General features: G+C 53.0%; 2 protein-coding genes across 3 annotated transcripts in view; one reads left to right on the top strand and one right to left on the bottom strand.

The window, feature by feature from the left end:
• Positions 1–10,508: 10,508 nt before the first annotated feature.
• Positions 10,509–12,466, top strand: ENHO (energy homeostasis associated). 2 transcript variants are annotated; one of them, XM_058565996.1, is made up of 2 exons: positions 10,509–10,753; positions 11,638–12,466. In XM_058565996.1, the coding sequence occupies exon 2, from the start codon at positions 11,799–11,801 to the stop codon at positions 12,027–12,029; it is 231 nt and encodes a 76-aa protein (XP_058421979.1). In that variant the 5' UTR covers positions 10,509–10,753; positions 11,638–11,798; the 3' UTR covers positions 12,030–12,466. The 2 variants fall into 2 exon arrangements, with proteins under 2 accessions (XP_058421979.1, XP_058421980.1); XM_058565997.1 differs by lacking the exon at positions 10,509–10,753 and adding an exon at positions 10,954–11,055.
• DNAI1 (dynein axonemal intermediate chain 1) overlaps positions 12,440–20,083 on the bottom strand; it is a 58,919-nt gene continuing 51,275 nt past the window's right edge. Inside the window, exons 16-20 of the mRNA XM_058566139.1 lie at positions 19,767–19,846; positions 18,409–18,557; positions 18,200–18,299; positions 15,868–16,053; positions 12,440–12,828 (exon numbers count right to left, since the gene is read on the bottom strand). Coding sequence (XP_058422122.1) covers positions 12,730–12,828; positions 15,868–16,053; positions 18,200–18,299; positions 18,409–18,557; positions 19,767–19,846 — 614 coding nt within the window. The 3' untranslated portion in view covers positions 12,440–12,729. The remainder of the gene's footprint in view (positions 12,829–15,867; positions 16,054–18,199; positions 18,300–18,408; positions 18,558–19,766; positions 19,847–20,083) is intronic.

The raw sequence follows: 20,083 nt of genomic DNA, 5'->3' as shown, positions 1-20,083 counted from the left end.
AAATCACTTAACCTCTATGAGCCTCAGATTCCTCATCTTCAATCTGGGGATTGAAAACAAGGTTTACATTAGAGGATGTTTTGAAGATTGTGAGACAATATGCCACCCTCCTTGTGGTAGGCTGAATAATGGTCCCCAAATATGTCCGCATCTTAATTTCCAGAACCTGTGAATGTTAAGTTATGTGGCAAAGGGGTTTTGCAGCTGGGTTAAGTTAAAGATCTTGAGGCGAGAAGATTATCCTGGATCATCAGGTGGTCCCAATGTAATAACAACCATCCTAATAGAAAAGAGGCAGGAGGAGTGAGAGTCAGAGGAGAAGGTAATGGGATGATGGAAGCAGAGACTGGAAGATGGAGGAAGGGTCCACAAGCCAAGGAACACAAGCAGGCACTAGAAGCTGAACAGGCAAGGAAATTGATTCTCCTCTCAGAGCGTCCAGAAGGAACGCTGCCTACAGGTTCCACTAGGTGTAGCCCTGCCTACACCTTGCTTTTAGCCCAGTGAAACTTATTTCAGACCTCTGAACTTCAGACTGTAAGAGAATAAATCTGTGTTGTTTGAGGCCATTAAATTTATGGTAGTTTGTTAAAACAGCAACAGAAAACTAATACTTACACCTTCCTATGTGCTGTCCCCTTGGCCCAAGCTGACCTCCCCATCCATCTTTCATCCCCCGCAACTCCTATCTCTTCAATATCTGATTCAGGTTTCCCTGACAATGCCTACCTTCCACCGCTGCCCAGAGGTGGGTGCATGTCCCCCATCACAGCACTCCCCACTCTGTGTTGTAGTTGCTCAGGGACAGATCTCTCTCCCTCCCAGGCTGGGCATATGTGAGGACAGGGCCGGGCCCAGCCCCCTCTGCCTACCCAGCCCAGCAGAGGACCCAGTGCGGTAACTGTTAAAAGAACAGATGAATAAATGAGGGCTAGGTGAGTAGCTGGGACCATGTAAATAACCACTACTCTCTTTCCTTGGGGTCAAGATCTCTCCCTTCCCTATTTCTGCCTGGCTCTCTCTCCCATCAGTCTGTCCCTACATACATACACTCTTCCAATCTCTAGAAAACTGATCTGTGTCTTTATCTCTGACTTCTTTCTTCAGTCATTGGTCCAAAACACATTCAGTGACACCTGTTGCATGAGTTTGTCAGTAGGTTTACCTTTGTTCCTGTGTGTGTGTGTGTGTGTATGTGTGTGTGTTATGGAGACCTTTGAACCTCTTTATGTGTATTTTCCTGGATATGTAGTGTGTGTCTCTTTATGGACGTGTGTTTTCATGTGCATGCGTCTGTCTGTGGGTAAGCTTGTTTTTTCTGTATACGTGTGTCTTTGCTTGTATACGTGTGTGTCTCTGCTTTGTGGGTTGTGTGTGTGTTAGTGTGTGTCCATACATGCAGGGAAGGACACCTTTTGGTTTCTGCCCCCAAGGACTCTGACCCCCTGTGGCAGGAGTTGGTGTGCCGGGATAACTTACTGAGATGGTCTGTGAGTTTTGTTCAGTCCAGGTCTTCCCCGTCCTGTCCCAGGCAGAAGGCTGGGCCTTCTTTCTCCCTGTCTCTTGGGGTAAGGATCTCAGGCCGAAGGCTGAGTCAACCACAGACTTCTTCCTGACTCTGGCCTTCTGGAAGCCTAAGCTTCTTGAAGGCACTATGCCAAGGAGAGGGGAGAGGGGGCAAAACAATCCAGAGATTCCCCCAGATGAAGAGGGGGTCTGTGTTTACATGGGTAGGTGGGTCCCACAAACACTAATGATGCCCTAGGAGTGGGGGAGGGTGGGCTTGGGAAGTGGGGATCCTGGGCATTGAGGTCCCAATCTGGGCATCTCAGCAGAGACCACATGAATCACAGCATAAAATACCCAGGACCTCTACACAGTTGGGGAGGCTGGGGTGAGAAGGGGTCCCCAAAATAACCTTCCGACCAGCTCTAGGGGCTGGGACCTGGGAGAGGAGTTACATTTAGTGTAGTTTTAACCATTTTTAAGTGTACAGTCCTGTGGCATATTCACATTGTTGTGCAACCATATATTTAGTTTTTATAAAATAAACATTACCAATTTTGCACACCTGAACACACCCACCACTGGGCTCAGTGTCATGGAAAAAACACATACCAGCGGCCGGGGGAAGGGCTGTGGAGAGACAAAGGACACCCCTTACCCCTGAGGGGACGAGCAGGGGAACAGGAGGGAAAGGCTGGAATGGTGAGGACCCCGCTGTGGTCGGCAGTGGGCCCGGTGGGAGCTGGGGCTTCAGAAGAGGTGGGGCCAGGCAGCAGGGGCTTTGAAAGCCAGACTGAGGTTCAGGGGCTTCTGCTGAGACGCAGGGGGCCCTGGGAGCTGGGGATACCGATTTGTGTTTGGGAAAGACTGCTCTGGGGGCTGTGCAGAGGTAGGTAAGTAGGGCAGAGAATGCGGACGCCGTGGTGGCAGAGGGCACGAGCAGGCCTGAGTGAGAACAGGTAGGAGAAGGACCAGGGCCGGGGCAGTGAGCACAGGGCTCTTTACAGTCACCAAGTCTTGATGAACGCAGGGTGGGGAGGGAAGGGAAAGGGAAGAGTCTTATACCACCCTGTTGACTGGGAGATGGTAGAACTGTGTATTGAACTAGTTAGTACAGGAGAAGGAGAGGCTTTGGGGAAATTGATAATAACCACAGTTCAGACATTCAATCACTTGCCTACAGTCACACAGCAAGTAAGTGACAGACGAGCTCAGATGTAGACATATCAAGCGTAAGGCACAAGTGGGACCTCTTGGTAGAAAGCATCTGGACAGTAGTTAAGAGAATGGACTCAGGGGTCAGACAAAGCTGGGCTCCTGTTGACCTTGGGTAAGGTGATTAATCTCTCTAAGGCTCAGTTTCCTTAAGTGGAAAATGGGAAAACAGCACCTACCTCATAGGGTCATTGTAAGGATTTAACGAGATGAGGTATATAAAGAAATTAGCCCAGTGCCTGCCATGTTGTAAACACTCCATAAATCTCAGCTCTTAATCACAATAGCAGCAGCAGCAGCAACAACAAATACCAGTCTGGGACTTGGGAGGGAGGTCTGGGTTGGTGTTAAAACATTGTCAGCACAAAAATGGGCAATGAATGCAGAGGAAAAGCTCACTTAAGGAGAGGAGAGGAAAAGAGGGTAGGTGCAGAGAGCACAGGCCACCAAAGAAGCTGAGGGGGGCCCAGCAAGGTGAGGGAGACAGACAGCATGCTGGAGTTGAGGGCAATGCAGCAAATTGGGGTTTTAATCCAGACTCCATTGCTGCTGCTGTGGGGCCTTAACCCCTCAACTGCCTTGAGGCCCAGTTCCTTCATCCGCGCCTTGGAGCTGTCTTGCATGAAGCTGAGGGCTATCTATCATGATTGCAGAGCCTGACAGAGTCTAGGTGCTTAATAAACAATGGTTGTCATTTTAGGAGGAGTAATAAATGTTCCAAGAGAGTGGCTTTACGGATGCAAGGGGAGATAGAGTTTCAGAAAGGGATCAACAGCCTCAATGCTGCCAAGAAGTCAACAAAGATAAGGACTAAAAAGTATTCATTGGATGTGACAAGGAGGTGAAAGTGACCTTGGCGAGCCAGCTTCAGGGACTGTGAGAGCAGGAGGTGGGGGCAGTGGCTGAGGAGTGATGGGAGGTGGGAAAGTGGAGCTAAGAAAGCAGGTGACAGCTTGGCAGGGACGCTGAGGAGCGAGTAGGTGGGTAAGGGCAGCGATAGGCACGGTTTTGAGACGGGGAAATCAGCACATGCCAAGTTTGCCTGCCCCACTGTTTAACTGTTGGTGTCCCCGGCCCCCACCCACTGAGGACTGGCTCCGGCCTTGGGCTGCTTTGTTCTCCACACAAGGCCTCTCTGTCTGGGCACAGACCACGGTGCAATCCCTGGGCCCCAACCTGGGTCTCCCAATGCTGTGGCCAGACACCTCCTCTCTGCCCTACTTTCCAGTGTGGCCGGGAAAAAGTTGAAGTGGTTCACACCTTCTGCCAGGGCCTTAGCTTCTGTCCCTGTCTCTGCCTGCCTGGATCTGCAAAGCCCAGGGGAGATGGAAGGTAATAAGAATAGCTATCAATTATATCCTGGTTCCTTCCCACCAGTATTTAAACCTGTTCATGTAAGAAAAAAATACAAAAGTTTTAGAAATTTGGGTCGGCCCCGTGGCTTAGCGGTTAGGTGCGCACGCTCCGCTGCTGGCGGCCCGGGTTCAGATCCCGGGCGCGCACCGACGTATCACTTCTCCGGCCATGCTGAGGCCGTGTCCCACGTACAGCAACTGGAAGGATGTGCAGCTATGACAGACAAACTATCTACTGGGGCTTTGGGGGAAAAATAAATAAATAAAATCTTTAAAAAAAAAAATTTTTAGAAATTAAAAAAAACTTCCTCTGATTCCACATCTTTCTGTATCCATTCTCCTTCCTCCTAATTTTTACAGTCAATCTTCTTGAAAGAATCATCTATATCGCATCAACTTCTTACTCACTCTTGAAACCACTAAAACCTGGCGTCCACCACCACCTCCACTGCCCACTGCCCACTGGAACTACTTCTTGCCAAGATAACCAACAACCTCCTTGTTCTTAAGTCCATGGGTCCCTTCTCTTTAATTTTATTTATTTATTTATTTTTTTCCCCAAAGCCCCAGTAGATAGTTGTATGTCATAGCTGCACATCCTTCTAGGTGCTGTATGTGGGACGCGGCCTCAGCATGGCCAGAGAAGTGGTGCGTCGGTGCGCGCCCGGGATCCGAACCCGGGCCGCCAGCAGCGGAGTGCGCGCACTTAACCGCTAAGCCACGGGGCCAGCCCCCTTCTCTTTAAACTACTGGACCTCTCTCTGACATTTGGATTGCTGACCCCTCCCTCCTTCTTGAACCTCTGTCCTTTCTGGGCTTCCCTGAAACTATGTTCCCTCTTGGTTTTCCTTCTCTCCCTCTGACAGCTCCTTCCTTACTCACTTTGCAGATTTATCTTTTCCCTTGCATCCATAAATGTTAGTATGGTGGACTCCTTTACGTTTTGTTTAGATGGCCCTCCCTTCTGGTGGAAACTGCCTTTCACTCATGTGGTCATCATGGGAACCACCATCTTATGATCCTCCCCACGGATCGCTGGCGCAGGGAATGGCAGTTGACCAAAGCCGGGCTGATGAGAGCAAGTCCTTAGGAAATTTGGAACTGGAACTGAAAGAGATGAGCCAACATGTTGTTGGGTACCTGGATTTAAGCTATAGAGCTGAGAATTGTCAGAAGCTGGGTTTATCATTATGTGGACTGGAGAAGCATCAGAAGCTTGTGTGGAGAGAGAAAAGGAGAGAGAGGAGGCAGGGTGGGGACGACAAGCAGGGCTTCCCAATTCCTCTGACTCTCCCACTACACCTCCATCCTGTTTGCTAGGACCTCTCAGTTTCCTAATCAGGGCACCAATATTAGAGAATAGCCAATAACTCAGCTTCTGCAATTCAGTAAGGCTACATAATGATCTAGCTCCTAGCAGTCTGAGGTCAAGCCTGGAACACATCTCCTTATCCAAGTTAAATACTCTGCTGTCCCCTAACTGCTTGCAGACCACCCATTTTGGATGTTCCTACCCTGCCAGGCAAATGTGATGGTCCCTCCCATAGTAGAGTGAGTTGACTAGAATGAGCGTAAGGCAAGGGATCGTTCCAGGGCAGGTTGAAGAAGAAAGGCTTCCAGCCCTGGAACTCCAACCTATGATTTCCCATGAAGCCAGAAGGCATAGTCAGGGGGACTGAACAAGCCCCAGACATAGTGCTAAAAAAGAGAAATTCCTCCAAGAGCTTGTGTAGGCCCTGCATCTTCTTGACAAACCTGAAGCTTTAGAGAGCATGGTTCTACAAAATCCTAGTATTGATTATGGTGGTAGAAATCTGTTATATTTGCGAATATATTGTGAATCTGTTAAATAGTTTTTCCGTGTGGGAAAATTCTGATTTTAAAATCCAGCCTCCTCAGTGTAGAAGTCAGAAATAAAATTCCCAGCATCCCTTGCAGCTTGCTACCTCCCCCATGTGAGACTTTGATTTGGAAGTGAGCAATATGAGGGAGCTAAATATCACTAAAGTTCACCAACATTTCTGGTTTTTCTCTCCTTCTGAGCGCCAGGAGGACTGCATTTCCCTTGTCCCTTGATGTTAGGTGTGGCCATGAGATTTGTTTTGATCAACGCAAGACGAGCAGAAGCCAATGTATGTTTCTCCTCACTGTCTTCTGCCAAGGCAAACTCTGAAGGTTCATATCTAGAAGGTGGCACCATCCTAAGACGGTGGAGCCTCGATCTCTGAGTGACCACAGTGAGCAAGACCCCTCCTCCCCTCTTCATGCTGGAACTGTAGCATGAGCAAAAAATACATCACTGTTATTTTAAGCTGGGAAGATCTGGGGGTTGTTTGTAACTACTGTGTTACCTAGCTAATCCTGACGGATAGAGGAAGGAAGCAAGTTGGCACAGGACTTCAGTTTCTGCTGTTGCTGGTAGTGCAAGTGTCCAGCTTCTGGGGGCGGGAGTGGTAACAGCGGTGGTTTCCTGGTGGTGGCAAATATTGAGTTCTTACCACAGAAGGGCCAAAGAGCTTGTAAACTTGGCAGTCAAATTGAACACTTAGTGCTTAGTATTTGGAGTGGCGGTGGCTGTGGTTTCCTCATCAGGTTGTGTGGTATGGTTTGGGTGTTGTTCCTAGAAACTGAGCCTCAAGTCCATTTCCCCAGCCCGCCTAACAATTCTGAGCTAAATAATATCTTTTAACAAATCCCTTTTATGCTTCAACTATCCAGAGCGGATCCTATTATTTGTGAAAAAGAACTCTGGCTGATAAAATTACTATATTAAATAAATCTCATGTTCCATCAATTATAAGAGGCAAGTTATTTTATGTACTACTAAGAAAAAAAAGAGGCTAAAAAACTATTACATGCCATTAACTGTAAGCCATATTCTGATCTCAGAGTTGTTTAAACTAGAGAAAAAATGTGCCTTAGGATCAATGAAATATGTTATTAGCAGAAGGAATTCTCCCCCAGATGAAACTGACAGACAGCTGATTATGGTTTTAAAAGAACTGTGTCATCTGGGAGGAAAAATAAAACCACACCCGATTCTCACAAATTCAGATATCTGTGATTGCTCAATCCCAGGATAATCCCGAAGACACCACTAGAAAGTGCAGTGCTAATCAGTACAGTGCCCCACAGAGAAATCCTCCACAATGGCGCTCTCAGAGCCCTGGGTAAGGGATCTCACCCTGTGGGAAAAACCTGGGGCAGCCAGACTGGCTGACCAAGGAACTCTGTAGCCAAAGAAGTGAGTCAACAAACAGATACCATGAGATTTCCTAGTCCCATCATTTTCATTGTTATTCATGTCCAAAAAATACATAGACGATGCTCTGGATTAGTGACCACTGTGCAGTGTTTTCTTTTTACTCCATTTTATTCTCTATTTCTTCCATCACTAAATATCAGGAGTTATTTTGGGGGGTAGGAATGATTTAAAGATAGTTCAAAAGCAGTTCAAACAAAGGTAATGGGATTACTAGAAGCCATATTCACACCTTACAGAGACCTGACTAGAGTGTAAAGGGACATTTCCCAGAGAACCTATATATGAAGAACAGTGGTCCTATGATATAAGCTCCAGAAGCAGTAGCTGGATGTGTCAGTGAGCTGCCCTCCATCAGAGAGGAGGTGAATTTATTGGCATATGTACAGCGGGATGGTTAGATTATGTAGGTGAGGGCATTTCTGGAATCATATATATAGGAAAATGATGTGTGTGTGTTGGGCAGAGTGAACTACAGTAAACACCTACCATTCTGCTTTTTTCAGGATCTCTCTTCTCATGGGACCACCCCACCACCACGTCCGCTGCATCCCCCCTGCCCCGCAATGTCCATAGGGTTATCATGTGGGCCATGTTAGGCAACTTGATCGTCATCCATCCCTTGGCCATAGTTAAGCATCTTACTAAGCTGAGCCAGGGTACTTCCTGAGGAATTTGTGAACTGCAACTGAAAAAGAAGCCAGTGTCTGTTGGATGCCTAGACAATAAGATTTAAGCTTTGGGATTGTGTGAGTCAGGTTTCTCACCAGGTGGACCTGAAGAGCATTGGAAGCTAGTCTGGAGGTAGGGAGGGCAGCGGCTGGGGCTGAGGCAGGGGAGGGAAATAAAGGAGACAGGCAGAAAGTAACAGATGTGAGATGGAGAGAGAACATAATGGGTTTGTGTCTTAGTTCCAGTGGTTCCTGAGGCATCCCTGTCTTTAGGTTTCAGTATCTGATTATAAATGTATCTTTTTGCTTAAACCAGTTCTTACTCTTCCTGGGTGAGCTCATCTACTTTTCTGGTTTGACTACTACTCTTTTGCTGATAACTCACAAAACCTTATCTTCAGCCTGGATCTCTCTCCTGAACTTCAGACCTGTTTATCCAACTGTTTATTAGACATCTCAACTTGGGTGTCCAATTAGTACCTCAAATTCAACATATCCCAAACAGAACTTACTATCCCCTCCCCCATGCCACCTTCAGCCCCCTGCTGAAATTCACCCCTCCTCATGGGTTCCCTATCTCAGTCCACGGCATCACAGTGTCCCTAGTCGCCGACCTGGGAGTCAGCCTAGACTTTCCCTCTCTCCTACCCCCCATATCCTATAGGTCTAGGTCTCTGAGTCCTGCCAGTTGTAACTCCCAAACACCCTCAGTGCTCCGCTGTTCTCTCCACTCCTACCCTTCTACATCATTTCAGTCCTTGTCATCATTCCTTGCCTTCACTCTCAAAAGCCTTCAATCCCTCCTTCCACCCAGCAGCCTAAACCATCCTTCTCATTTCTGGATATGATCACATTTATTCCTCGGCTCACAGTTCTTCAGTGGCTCCCCACTGTTTTCAGGATAACATCCGAACTCCTGCAGCTGGGTCACAGATTCACTCACAGCACACTCAGATGTGCAATGATATAAGTCTCTTGTTTCCTAGAACTGATTTGATCTTGCTCACAATGCCCCCACCCTGCTGGTTAACGGCCAGTGGCAACTAAAATTAATCCACTCTAGTAAACTCAGTAGGGTCCAAAAATTTTAGACAAAGTAATTCAGTAGGTTTGGATGACTCAGTCTTGCAGATTATTTTACCTTTCCCTTTCTCATTTTCAAAATAGGATTTGGATTTACAGGGATCTCATGTAATTTCATGGCATTGGAGGAAGGGACCCCTTAGCCCTGTGGTCCTCGGGGTTGTGTCAGTTGGCATTTGCTGAGATGTGGTTGGTCTGGTATGAAAGAATTCGTGAGTTACAATCCTGAGAGGTAGCTAATACTAAAAACCATTCTACAGATGAAGAGGCTGAAGCTAAAAGAGGTCACAAAGTTAGCTAAGCGGCAGAATCAGGAATCGATGCCACCCAGATTCTGGTAGGCACACGGATCTTTATCTAGAATTCCAGAGATAAGTTAGCGCTGAATTTGGGAACACTGCGAGTCTTCATGATATAGCTTTCGGGTTGTGCTCCTCCATAGAGAACATGTAGAGTGAGATGAGAAAAGGGTCCAGTTTAGAACACTTAGGAATCACTGGCATATGAGGTGGGGTAGGAAGGCCTACCTGATGGCTCCTGCCCAAGCTGATCTTCCTCTTAGGACAGCTTCTAGGATGGACAGTCATGCCTGGTCCTGTTCCAGCAGGGCTGAGACATCCCTCAGAGCACCCCGTTACTCTCTGTCCTAGACACCCTCATAGCAGAGCAAAGCACAAATCCGCAACCATTCCTGAGTGGGAACTCAACAAATGTGTCCAAGGACACATTGGCAGAGCTGCTCACCCTTCCTGGGGCCAGGGAGTGTGGAGCCAACTACAGACCCTCTGAAGTGGAGATGCAGACCCAGGTGGAGTGAACGTGCAGGAGTATAGGGGGCTTCCAAGAAGAGGAGGTTCAGTCTCCTCCCAGACGTGGGGACCCAGAGCCTGCCTCCACATGACGGGGACAGAGACCTCTCACAGATATGGGGGGCGGTCTCCTCAGGTATGGGGGGTACAGGGGCTTCGGCTTTTCTCAGATATTGGGTGTGCAGCTCTTCCAGGTGTGGAAGGTGCAAGAGATCCCCACAAATAGGTGGGCCTCCCCCGCCCCCTTCCCCTGGGAGGGATCGGGACTGAGCAGCCCCCTGAGCCCTCCTCCCCCGCCCCCGCCCGGACAAAGAGCAGGCCAGTCCCCACCCCAGCGCACGACCAATAGCACGAGCCTGGAGTGGCCAGCCAATTGCATGGCGGCAGCGCGCGGGGATGGCTCCGCCTGCGGCAGGCCGCCGGCCGCCGGCTACCCGGGAGGCGGGGCTCCTCGCTGTTTTTGCGGCCGGCCGAGCCTGGCCGAGCCCAGACGAGCCCAGCCGAACGTAGCCGAACGCAGCCGAGCCCAGCCGAACCCCGCGCCCGAGCCGCCGCCGCCGACCGAACGCCGCCGAGTGAGCGAGCGAGCGGGCAGCCGCGGCCGCGGAGGAGGCGCCGCCCCAGGGGGAGGAGGTGCCCGCTCGCCGCAGACCGCCCGCGGCAGAGGCCGCCCCGGTCGCGCCGCGGCGGGAGCGGCCGGCGGAGGCTGCGCGGCCGAGGGCGAGGGCCGGGGGAGGGCACGCCGCCCCTGCCCACCGCCCGCCGCCCCCCGCCGCCGGCTCCGAGCCTCAGTCGGCGCCCAGCATCCCGCGGCCCCGGACCCTCCGCGGGCGCGCACCGGGCTCCACTCAGGTAAGGGGCCTCCCCCCGGGCACGAGGCGAGGACCGGAGACCCGGGACGGAGGTGAAGAGACAGACCCTCGGAGACAGAGACAGCGGGGAGAAAGAGACGGACACAAAGACAGAGGCAGAAGTGTAGAGACAGACCCACGGAGAGAGGAGGGAGACACGTCCACGGGGACAGAGGGACACACAGAGACCCGTGCACACAGAGAGAGACTGGAGAGAAACGAGACACACCAGAGATGGGGACACACAGAGAGACAGACACGGAGACGCTACACGGGGAGACAGACAGCTGCACAGACCGAGAGGTGGGTACCAAGGCACACGTCCAGGCGAGGGACCCGAGACCCAGCCAGACGCGCAGACACAGCCCTGGCCGGAGAGGCGGCCCCAGGGGCACACCTGGGGCACAGCCTTGGCCCGCAGACCCACACTAGCCTGCCAGACCTCCACAAAGTTTCCTCTGTGTGAGCCGGCGCCTCCGGAGGGCCCTGAGCGGCCTGGCTGGAGTCCTGAGAGGGGAGGCGCCCGGGCCACACCAAACTGGTCACAGCCTCCATCCTCCAAGGCCTTGGGCTTCGTCAGTCCCTCCCACTCAGTGCCTTGGAGGGCTGGAAGCTGGTGGGCAGGGCCAGGGGGAGCCCACTGGTTCTAAAGAAAATGAGCTGCCTACTCCAGCCTCCCCACGGTGGCTACACCCCCATCCAGGTGCCCAGAGAGGGGCATGAGGAGGGGGCGTTGGCTCTGTGGGCTATTGGGCCTGCTGGGACGCGAAGTCCTCTGCCAGGGAGCCCAGAGATGTGGAAGGGGCTCTCTCCGCTACCCCTCTCCCAGGCCTCACCCCACCCTTGCCTCCTCATACCTTTCCCTTTGCTCTGTAGCCCCCACAGGCTCAGGACTGCTGGTGGACATCTCCACTGCCCAGGAATCATCGAGTGTGTGGACAGGACAGCCTCCGTGGAAGGCCAGCTATACCAGAGTCCCGCCTCGGCATGGGCCTTGCCGTTGAGGGAGCCCCAAGGTCTGTGCTGGTCTGAGGGTGCTGCCCGTCATGGGGGCAGCCATCTCCCAGGGGGCCCTCATCGCCATCGTCTGCAACGGCCTCGTAGGCTTCTTGCTGCTGCTGCTCTGGGTCATTCTCTGCTGGGCCTGCCATTCCCGCTCTGCTGACATCGACTCCCTCTCCGAATCCAGTCCCAACTCCAGCCCTGGCCCCTGTCCTGAGAAGGGGCCCCCGCCCCAGAAGTCCAGCCATGAAGGCAGCTACCTGCTGCAGCCCTGAAGTCCCCTGGCCTAGCCTGGAGTAGGGGACCTAAGTCGACCCCACCCAGAGCCTGGAATCAGGATCCCAGGGTCCAGCCAGCCTGGGGTTCAGAACTCAGAGAACAGCCTGTCTGGAGCTGGATCTAGCAGCCCAGAGTCTAGCCAGCTCCAAGAGGGGCTCTGGTGGCCCCAGGTAGACAGGCCTGCGCTGGGGGTTCATGAGTTGGTGCTAGGGCCAGGGCCATCTGAACTGCTCCATTCCAAGGCGGGCTGGGGGCGGGGTCCACCCTCTCCCTAGGCCAATCGCCTCTAGGCCCTTGAGATTGGGGAAGCAAACTGGAATCCATGGCAATAATGGGAGGGTGTCCAGGCTGGGCCCCTCCTCTGGTCCTCCCACTGTTTGCTGGGTAATAAATGGAACTATGGCTCTAACCTGAGATTTTCTCCTCTTCCTGGGGGCCCTGTGGTAGCAAAATTAAAGGTGTGGGATGGGCTTCCAGACACAGGTTTATTTGTGCAGAGTAGTAGGGGGTAATGGTGGTGGAGGGCCAAGTCCTGGGATAAGGTCCTGGAACCAGGGCTGGAGCGGGTGCTGAGGGCAGATGCTGGGGCCTGATCAGGGGTGGGGTCACATACGGGGTTCTAAGGCTTGGGTACCAGAGTCAGGGGCTACACAAGTACTGGGTTCAAGAAATGGAACAGGGCCTGAGGCCAGGCCCTCAGATCTTGGTTTTCACTTCCCTCACCAGGTTCAGCAGTTTGTCCAATTTTGCAATCTCTACAGCTGGACCCTTCTGCACTTCTTGCCCCTTCTTTTCCTGGGGAGAGGGGAAGTACATGTAGGGGAGGAATGGTGAGGGCTGGGCCACCTCTCCCTGTCCCAGCACCACCTCCTCTGCTCAGCTACCCCAGCTGTGCCCCGCCCCTCCCCTGCCCAGTTAGATTCTGGATCTCTGCCTCCCCCCACCCCCACAGGATCCTTCCCCAACTCAGGTTGGGCAACACAGGGGCCCAGCTGAGGCCTACAAGAAGCATGCAGCTCTTGCTCTGAACCTCAGATCAACATAGGATCTTGATGCTGGAAGGAGCGGAGGAAGGTATCCGCTCACTGACGCTCACAGGAACTAGCCCTGCAAGCCAGGGAGAGCTGTAGCCCTGGGGAGAGGTGGGGCCTCTGACCGTTGGGACCACCCTTCCCCCAGGATGGCCCCTGGCTGAGTCCTAACAAGGAACTAAGAGGTGTGTTTGCTGAGGGAGTGGGGTGTGGACAAAGCCACAGGTGCTCTCACCTAGTAGTCTTAGCTAATTCTTGGGAGTGAGGTGCAATTTGGGGCCAGGCCTGCTGTGTGGAACATACCGGGGAGGGGGAAATGATGTCAGGAGACCCAAGAGGGCTGATGGGATATCTCATGTGATTCCAGATGTCCTTGTCTGGGACTGTCTCTCAGAAGGGCAGATCCTGAATTTATGACCCCTCACCCCTGCCTACAGGGCACTCTAATACTGCAGCTGGTAAGCTGGGCCCCAAGAAAAAGAGAGTGTGTGTCACTCAGGGCCCTGAGAGCTCCTTGGCAGACCAGCACAGTCACATCCTCCCTTCTGTGCAGGCAGTGGGGTGTGGGCTAGGCCGGGGCAGCTGCCATTTCCTGCCTTCCCTCTGCTCCCGAGCCCCCGCCCTGTCGGCCACCTGTGCCCACTGCTCACTGGCATCCGCCCCAGCCTTGCCTGCTGAGGGCCCAGCCTGGGTCTGGCCTGGGCTGTGAGGTGGGGGGAGAGGGCAGGGCCAGCCCCTTCCTGGCCCCATCCCGGCTACTGACACCATGCAGAGCTCAGATTTCCTCCTGGTGTGACCCCTGCACCTGCTCCCAAATCTGTCTCCCCCTCCCCTTGCAGCCCGATGCCTTTGCCACTGCCCAGCTCACCTCCTCACTCTCACGGCAGAGGACAAAGATGTCTTTCTCTCTCTTCCCTCTCTCCCTCCCAAATAAAGCTCATGTTCTCTTCTTGGCCTCACCCCATTCCCTGGGAGTTAGGGGACCTGGCTTTTGGATCCAGCTTTGTCATTAACTCCCTACATGACCTCAGGCAAGTCCCTTGCCTTTCTGAGCTTCAGTTTCCCATCTATACAGCAGTGAGGGAAAGACAGCCCTTGACCTGTGACAAGCTGGTCTCTGACACCAATCATGGGAAGCTCCCTGGGCCAGGAAGTCAGGCCTCTGTGGCCAGCCCTCTTGGGAAGGGCAGGGAGACTGCAGCCCCAGAGTGGTGGGAGGGATGTCTAGAGGACTTCCTTTTGCATGAATCTGGGCTGCTGATAAGGTCAGATGGCAGTTTCACAGGAACCTCCAATCCACCCAAGTGGTAGCCTCCAGCTGTCACCTGCTCAGGTCCTCTGATCCCCAGTACTCATGTCCTCAGGTCCTCAGAGATGTGGGTCCTCAGAAACACAGAGCCCAGCTCTCCCAGCCGTGACTGACCTTGCTCTGAGAGGATTAGGACTGTGGGAGATCTTTGCCTCCCTGGTCAGAATGGGCAGAGCAGGCCCCCATCCAGACCTACCACCTCACGGTGTGATGGCTGTACCCCTGCCCCAAGGGGCAGCCATGATCCCTCCCACAGAGCTGTCCAGCTCTGCCAGCTCAAGCCTGGGTCTCTCTCCTCACTAAATTAAGAGCAGATTTTATCTGTTCCACAAATTGTGCTGTCTCCTTCCCCCTCCTTGAGGCCAACTAGCTGGGCTCAGCAAAGAGCTTCAGACCACGCCCCACCCCCATCCCATCCCATCCTTCCCAGCCCCCCCCAGCCCACCGCAGCCTCTGGGCCACAGCTGCAGGCGCTTAGCAGCCTTCTGAGTATTTATAGCCAAGTCCACCCCCTCCCCCAGCTGGCTACAATTACAGGCCCGGCCAAACTCCCAGCCCTTGCCTCGCTGGCCATGGTGAGGAATAGACCAGGCCTGCACCAGAGGGATGGTGCGGTGGCCTCTGCCTTGGTAGGGACGCAGGGGAGCAGGTGTCAGTAGTTGAAAGAGATAGGCCCCTGCCCTTGCCTCAAACTGCAAGTAAATGCCTCAAATTGCAACTGTACCTATCAGGGCAACTTGGCCCAGCCATGGCCCAGCTCTCATCCTGGCCCAGAACCTGGCAGAAAGCAAATTCCATTTCCTCTCTTAGCACCTAAATGGGCAGGACTGGGCTCTGGATTTTTAAGTTGGACTCTTGGGCTCTGGATTCTAAGGCCTGGATTCTTAAGTCTGAATTGGGACTCTGAGATCTAGACTTTGAGGTCAGGGCTCTGGGCTCCGTGGCCTGTATTTGGGACCCTTGGGCTCTGGACAGGGTCTCCAGATCATCATAGATCCCAGAAAGGAACCAGAACTCAAAAGGAGGACTGCCTGGCTGCTGACCTAGTTACCCTCTTCACGGCTTATTTCCTCTTCCCTGGGTGCACCCACAGCTCCCAGCTCGGGGACCATTGGAGCTCATGCTCTGTGTAAGCCCAGCCAATGGAGCAGTGACTGAGCCCCGAGCCCCCTGCCTGGGTGACCTGGTCCACACCAAATAAGCCAATGATGCCCACATGCTTCCCCCAGGCTTGGGACCCATAGTGTCCCCTGCCTACCACATGTCTCCACCTGGGGGCTCACAGGTAACTCAGATTCAGCATGTCAAAACCGATCTCACTGTCTCTCCACAAACCTGCTTCTCCCATGCTTCTCATTTGGGCAATGACACCACCCTTACCCTGGGTCCCAAGCCAGAAACCTGGGGCTACCCCCTGGCTCCTCCCCTTTCTTTCAACACCCCCATCCTGGAGACTTCCCCTCTGGCGGCAGCGCAGACCCCCCTGGCCTGTACCTTCGGCATCTTGCGCAGGTTGGGTGAGAGCTTGAGGCAGGTGACGTGCCCACGGTCGTCACCCACAATGATGATGGGGTAGATGGGATTGAACTGCACGTGGGTGATCTTGTTCTTCTTTTTGGCCACCACGGGCTGGTTGCAGATGGCCTCGTACTTGTTGATGGATAAGTCAAACACGTGGGCCTGTGGAGAAGTGGGGGTCAGCACGTCAGTACCCTCGGGGGGCAACGAGGCCCCTGTGCACCCCCTCAGAGGACCCGCCCCCAGCCTTCTGGGGAAGCCCAACAGAAGCCTGGCACAGTGGGAGCTGGAGGCAGGGCGAGAGGGGATTTGTGTCTCTGTGTTTTTTCTGTGGCTGAGGGAATGAGAATAAAAACTTTAGGAGAAAATTTAAATCTATGCAGCATTAACACCAATAGCAGCTACCCTGCACTGAGCACTTACTCTGTGCTAGACTCTGGGCAAGCATGGTACAGGGTGTGTCATCTAATCTTAATCCTCACAGCGCTCTGTGAGGTGGGTTCTGTTCTTATCCCCATGTTATAAATGAGGGGATAGAGGCTCACGTGTGTGAGGTGCTCAGACAGTGCTGGCCGTGCAAGCGCTCAGCAAGTGTTTGATCTGATTTCCTCCACGCCCGTAGTTCAAACCATTAGCAACTCTTGCCTGGACCACCGTAGAGCATCCTAACTGGTCTCCCTGCTTCCGTTCCTGCCCTCTACAATCCAGTCTCCATGCAGCAGCCAGACTGACCTTTAAAAAATCTAAAACCCTCCTCGACTCTCCCTCGGCACTCTACATCAAATCCAGATCCCTTACTCTAAATTCTCCACTCTCCACTCTCATCTCATGTGCTTTCCTCTTTGCTTACTAGACCCCAGCCACGCTTGCCTGCCTGTTCCTGAAACCCCTCTTCTCATTCTCACCCCAGGGCATTTGCATGAGCTGTTCCTCTGGTCCGGAATGCCTCCCCCATCTTCACACGGGTGGCTCTTGTCATTCGGCTCTCAGCTTGAACGTCACCTCTTCAAAGAAGCTTTCCCTGACCTTTCTATCTGAGACCACCCAGGCCTTTCCTTTTACATCACTCTCTTTTTAAAAATATAACAGCTTTATTGAAATATAATTCACATATTATAAAATTCACACATTTAAAGTATACAATTCTTGGTTTTTAGTATATTCACAGTTATGCAACCATCACCACAACCAATTTTAGAACATTTTCATCACCCCAGAAAGAACCCTTGTGCCCATTAACCGTCATTCTCCATTTCTCCCAACTGCCATGGCCCTGGGCAACCACAAATCTTCTTTCTGTCTCTATAGATTTGCCTATTCTAGACCTTTATAAAGGGAATCACACAGAGCAGGGTCTTTTGTGACTGGCTTCTTACACTAAGTGTGTTTTCAAGGTGCATCTGTGTTGCAGCACGTGTCAGTACTTCATCCCTTGTTCTTGCTGAATAACAGTCTGTTTGGATAGGCCACATTTTGTTCATCCATTCTTCAGTTGATGGACATTTGCATTGTTTCCACTTTTTGGGTATTATGAATAATGCTGCTACAAACACTGCATCCTCTTTTAATCCCTGCCTAGCACCTAAGGCTGTGGGAGTTTTGTTGTTGCTTTTTGTCTCTTTCCCTTCACTGGAGTGTAAGCCCTATGAGAGCAGGGACCTGGTTCACCAGGCCCTGGCCCGGAGCTGGGCACCATAGTCGGCCCTTAGTAAACGCCTGTTCAGCAGATAGATGACTGACTGACTGACGGGCTGACTGTAGGGTGATGTCTTAATCACTGTATTCTTTCCTTGGGTAGGTGCCTCTCAGTTTATATCAAAGTCCATAAGGAAAATGGTTTGCATCTAAGAATTCTCTCACAAAATGTTTGTTTCTGAGTGTCACAGAGACCCCTCCCATCTCCCCTTCTCAGTTTGCACAGTCCCAGGGATGGGGACTCGCTACCTTTTAAACACTATTTCAATGACAGATCAGCTCTGGCTCATAAGTTTTCCTTACATCAAGCTGGCCCCTGCCACCCTGTCGCTCCCTCCCCAGGGCCTCAGAGAAGATAACTGCTCCTCAAGGCATCTTACCTCCACAATGCTCTCACCTTCAAGGTAAACAGCCCCATTCTCTCCTCGAGGCCTCAAGGGATGAATGATTCCTCTTTTGACAGGGCCCTGGGTGGCCCTTGAGAATTCACAGCCCTTTGTCCCATCTTCCCTACCTGACCTGGGCACGGGGTGGGGTCTCCAGGAGGGAGACCCTGAGATACCTTATCCTGTCTCCAGTGGGGGCTCAGCAGGGTCAGGAAGGGGGCGCTCACCTTCCCGTTGGTGGTGACTGCTGCAAACACAGTAGAAGAGTATGGTGCCCAGGCCACATCGCCCACGCCTGAATTTAGGTCATAGATGAACATCGGGGTCCTGCCGAGGTGGAAGGGTGGAGAGCTCATGACACAGAGGGCTCACAGAGCCAGAGCCCCACGGGCCAGGCCCCAGCCCAGGCTGGGCTGAGGGAGGGCTTGCCCCTCACTTGATGGTGTGGTCCCAGATCTTCACTGTCCAGTCGGAGCTGCAGGACATGAAGACTTTGGTGTGGTATGGGTTCCAGGACACGGCGTCCACTGCCATGTTGTGGGCATCGTAGGTGTCAAGGAATTGGCTGGAGTAGTATTTAGAGCACTGGGGTGGGGGTCAGGGGTCAGGAGTGAGCGAGAGGTCAGCAGCACCACTTCCCTAGGGGCCGGCTCTGGAGGGTCAGAACCTGAAACTCCTCTTCTGTCCTCACCCTACATCAGTGTCACAGCTGAGCTGGGGCCAAGCAGCTGGCTGCTCTTCTCACTCTCAACATAACCAGAGAGAAAGGAGGGGCTCACGGGGCTAGGGCTTGAGGGGGTGCAGGGGAGCCTCCCTGGAGGGAAAGTGCTGTAGTCTGCCCAGAGGATTCCAGGCCAGGCAGAAAAGGCCTTCTTTCCCTGAGCCAAGGCAGAGCAGGTCTGAGGGCGCTGGGTGGGGTGTGGCCTAGCCTGTGTCCAGGCTAAGGCTGTGGACAGACAGACAGAGCCCTGGGTTCACCCGCGGCCCACACACAGAATCCTCACAACAGTGAGAAACATCCCACCTTGCCTAGGTAAGAGCAGGTGCTGAGCTGGGAGCAAGTCCCAGTCTCATGATTCCCCACTGGGTTTCTTGCCCTGACCAGCAGGCCCCTCGCGCCCTCCCTCGAGGAGACAGAGTGACTGACTAGTCTCTTCTTCCCTCCTGCCTCTCCCATCTGCCATTGGGAAGGAGGGGGACCTCTTTTGCATTCAGACCGGCTCTGGCTGGGCCCCAGGGGCTCCCGGGAGGCTGCCTGTAATTAACATTCTGAGTCTCTGAGCCTCAGAAAAGCTTGCAGTAGAGCTATTTCTGGATGGATGGAGGTTCAGAAGGATGTTCACCTAACACTGAGACCTCGCAGAAACTAGCCATGAAGTTCCGTCCTGCCAGCTGGGACGCACTCAGTATTCAGAGAGAGATTTTCTTGTTACCTGGCTTTCAAATCTCAGCTCAAGTTCAGATCTCCTCCAGGAATTCTTTCCAGAATGTTCCAACTCCCTCAACCCCCACTCCCACCTCTACCTCCTCCACTCCCAGGAAGAGAGGGAGGGCTCCGAGGGAAAGAGGCCAGGCTGAGCTAAAGTCACCCTGGAGGTTCTCCCTCCTCTTTCCTGCAGTCAGCCTCTCCTCCTGCTCACCAGTAGGTCGAGAAATGCATTCTCTTCCCCCAAGAAGACTTCCAGAACTGATGAGCCTAATGTCTGTCAGAAGAGGGTCTGTCGAGAACGATAGGCTCCGGGGGTGCTCATGTCTAAGCAGCCCTGTAAGGGCATAGGGGCAGTGTTGCCTCACCTTGTAGATTTTTCCCTCCTCTGTGCCCACTAGGAACATGTAGTCGATCTCTTTGTGGAAGTCGAAGGCGGTGCCACAGCCTCGGGAGAAGAGGGAGCAGCTTTAGCCTGGTTCTAAGAGAGGCTCCCAGCACCTCCTCCACCCAGCAGGCCCCGGACAGCCTGAGCTGGGCTCCTGTGAGGGCCGCCTTGTGAGGGCCGGGCCAGCCAGGCACACAGAGACTGGCCCTCTGGCCCGCCGCTGTCCCAGGCAGTTGGGACTCTGCAAACAGCCAGGCTTCTGCAGACAGGAATGGGGCCTGGGTAAACAGGGACAGG

The sequence above is a fragment of the Diceros bicornis genome, chromosome 22, assembly GCF_020826845.1.
Source record: "Diceros bicornis minor isolate mBicDic1 chromosome 22, mDicBic1.mat.cur, whole genome shotgun sequence".
Taxonomy (NCBI): Eukaryota; Metazoa; Chordata; class Mammalia; order Perissodactyla; family Rhinocerotidae; genus Diceros; species Diceros bicornis.
Note: the sequence above shows the minus strand (reverse complement) of the source record. Positions and strands in the feature narration are given on the sequence as shown.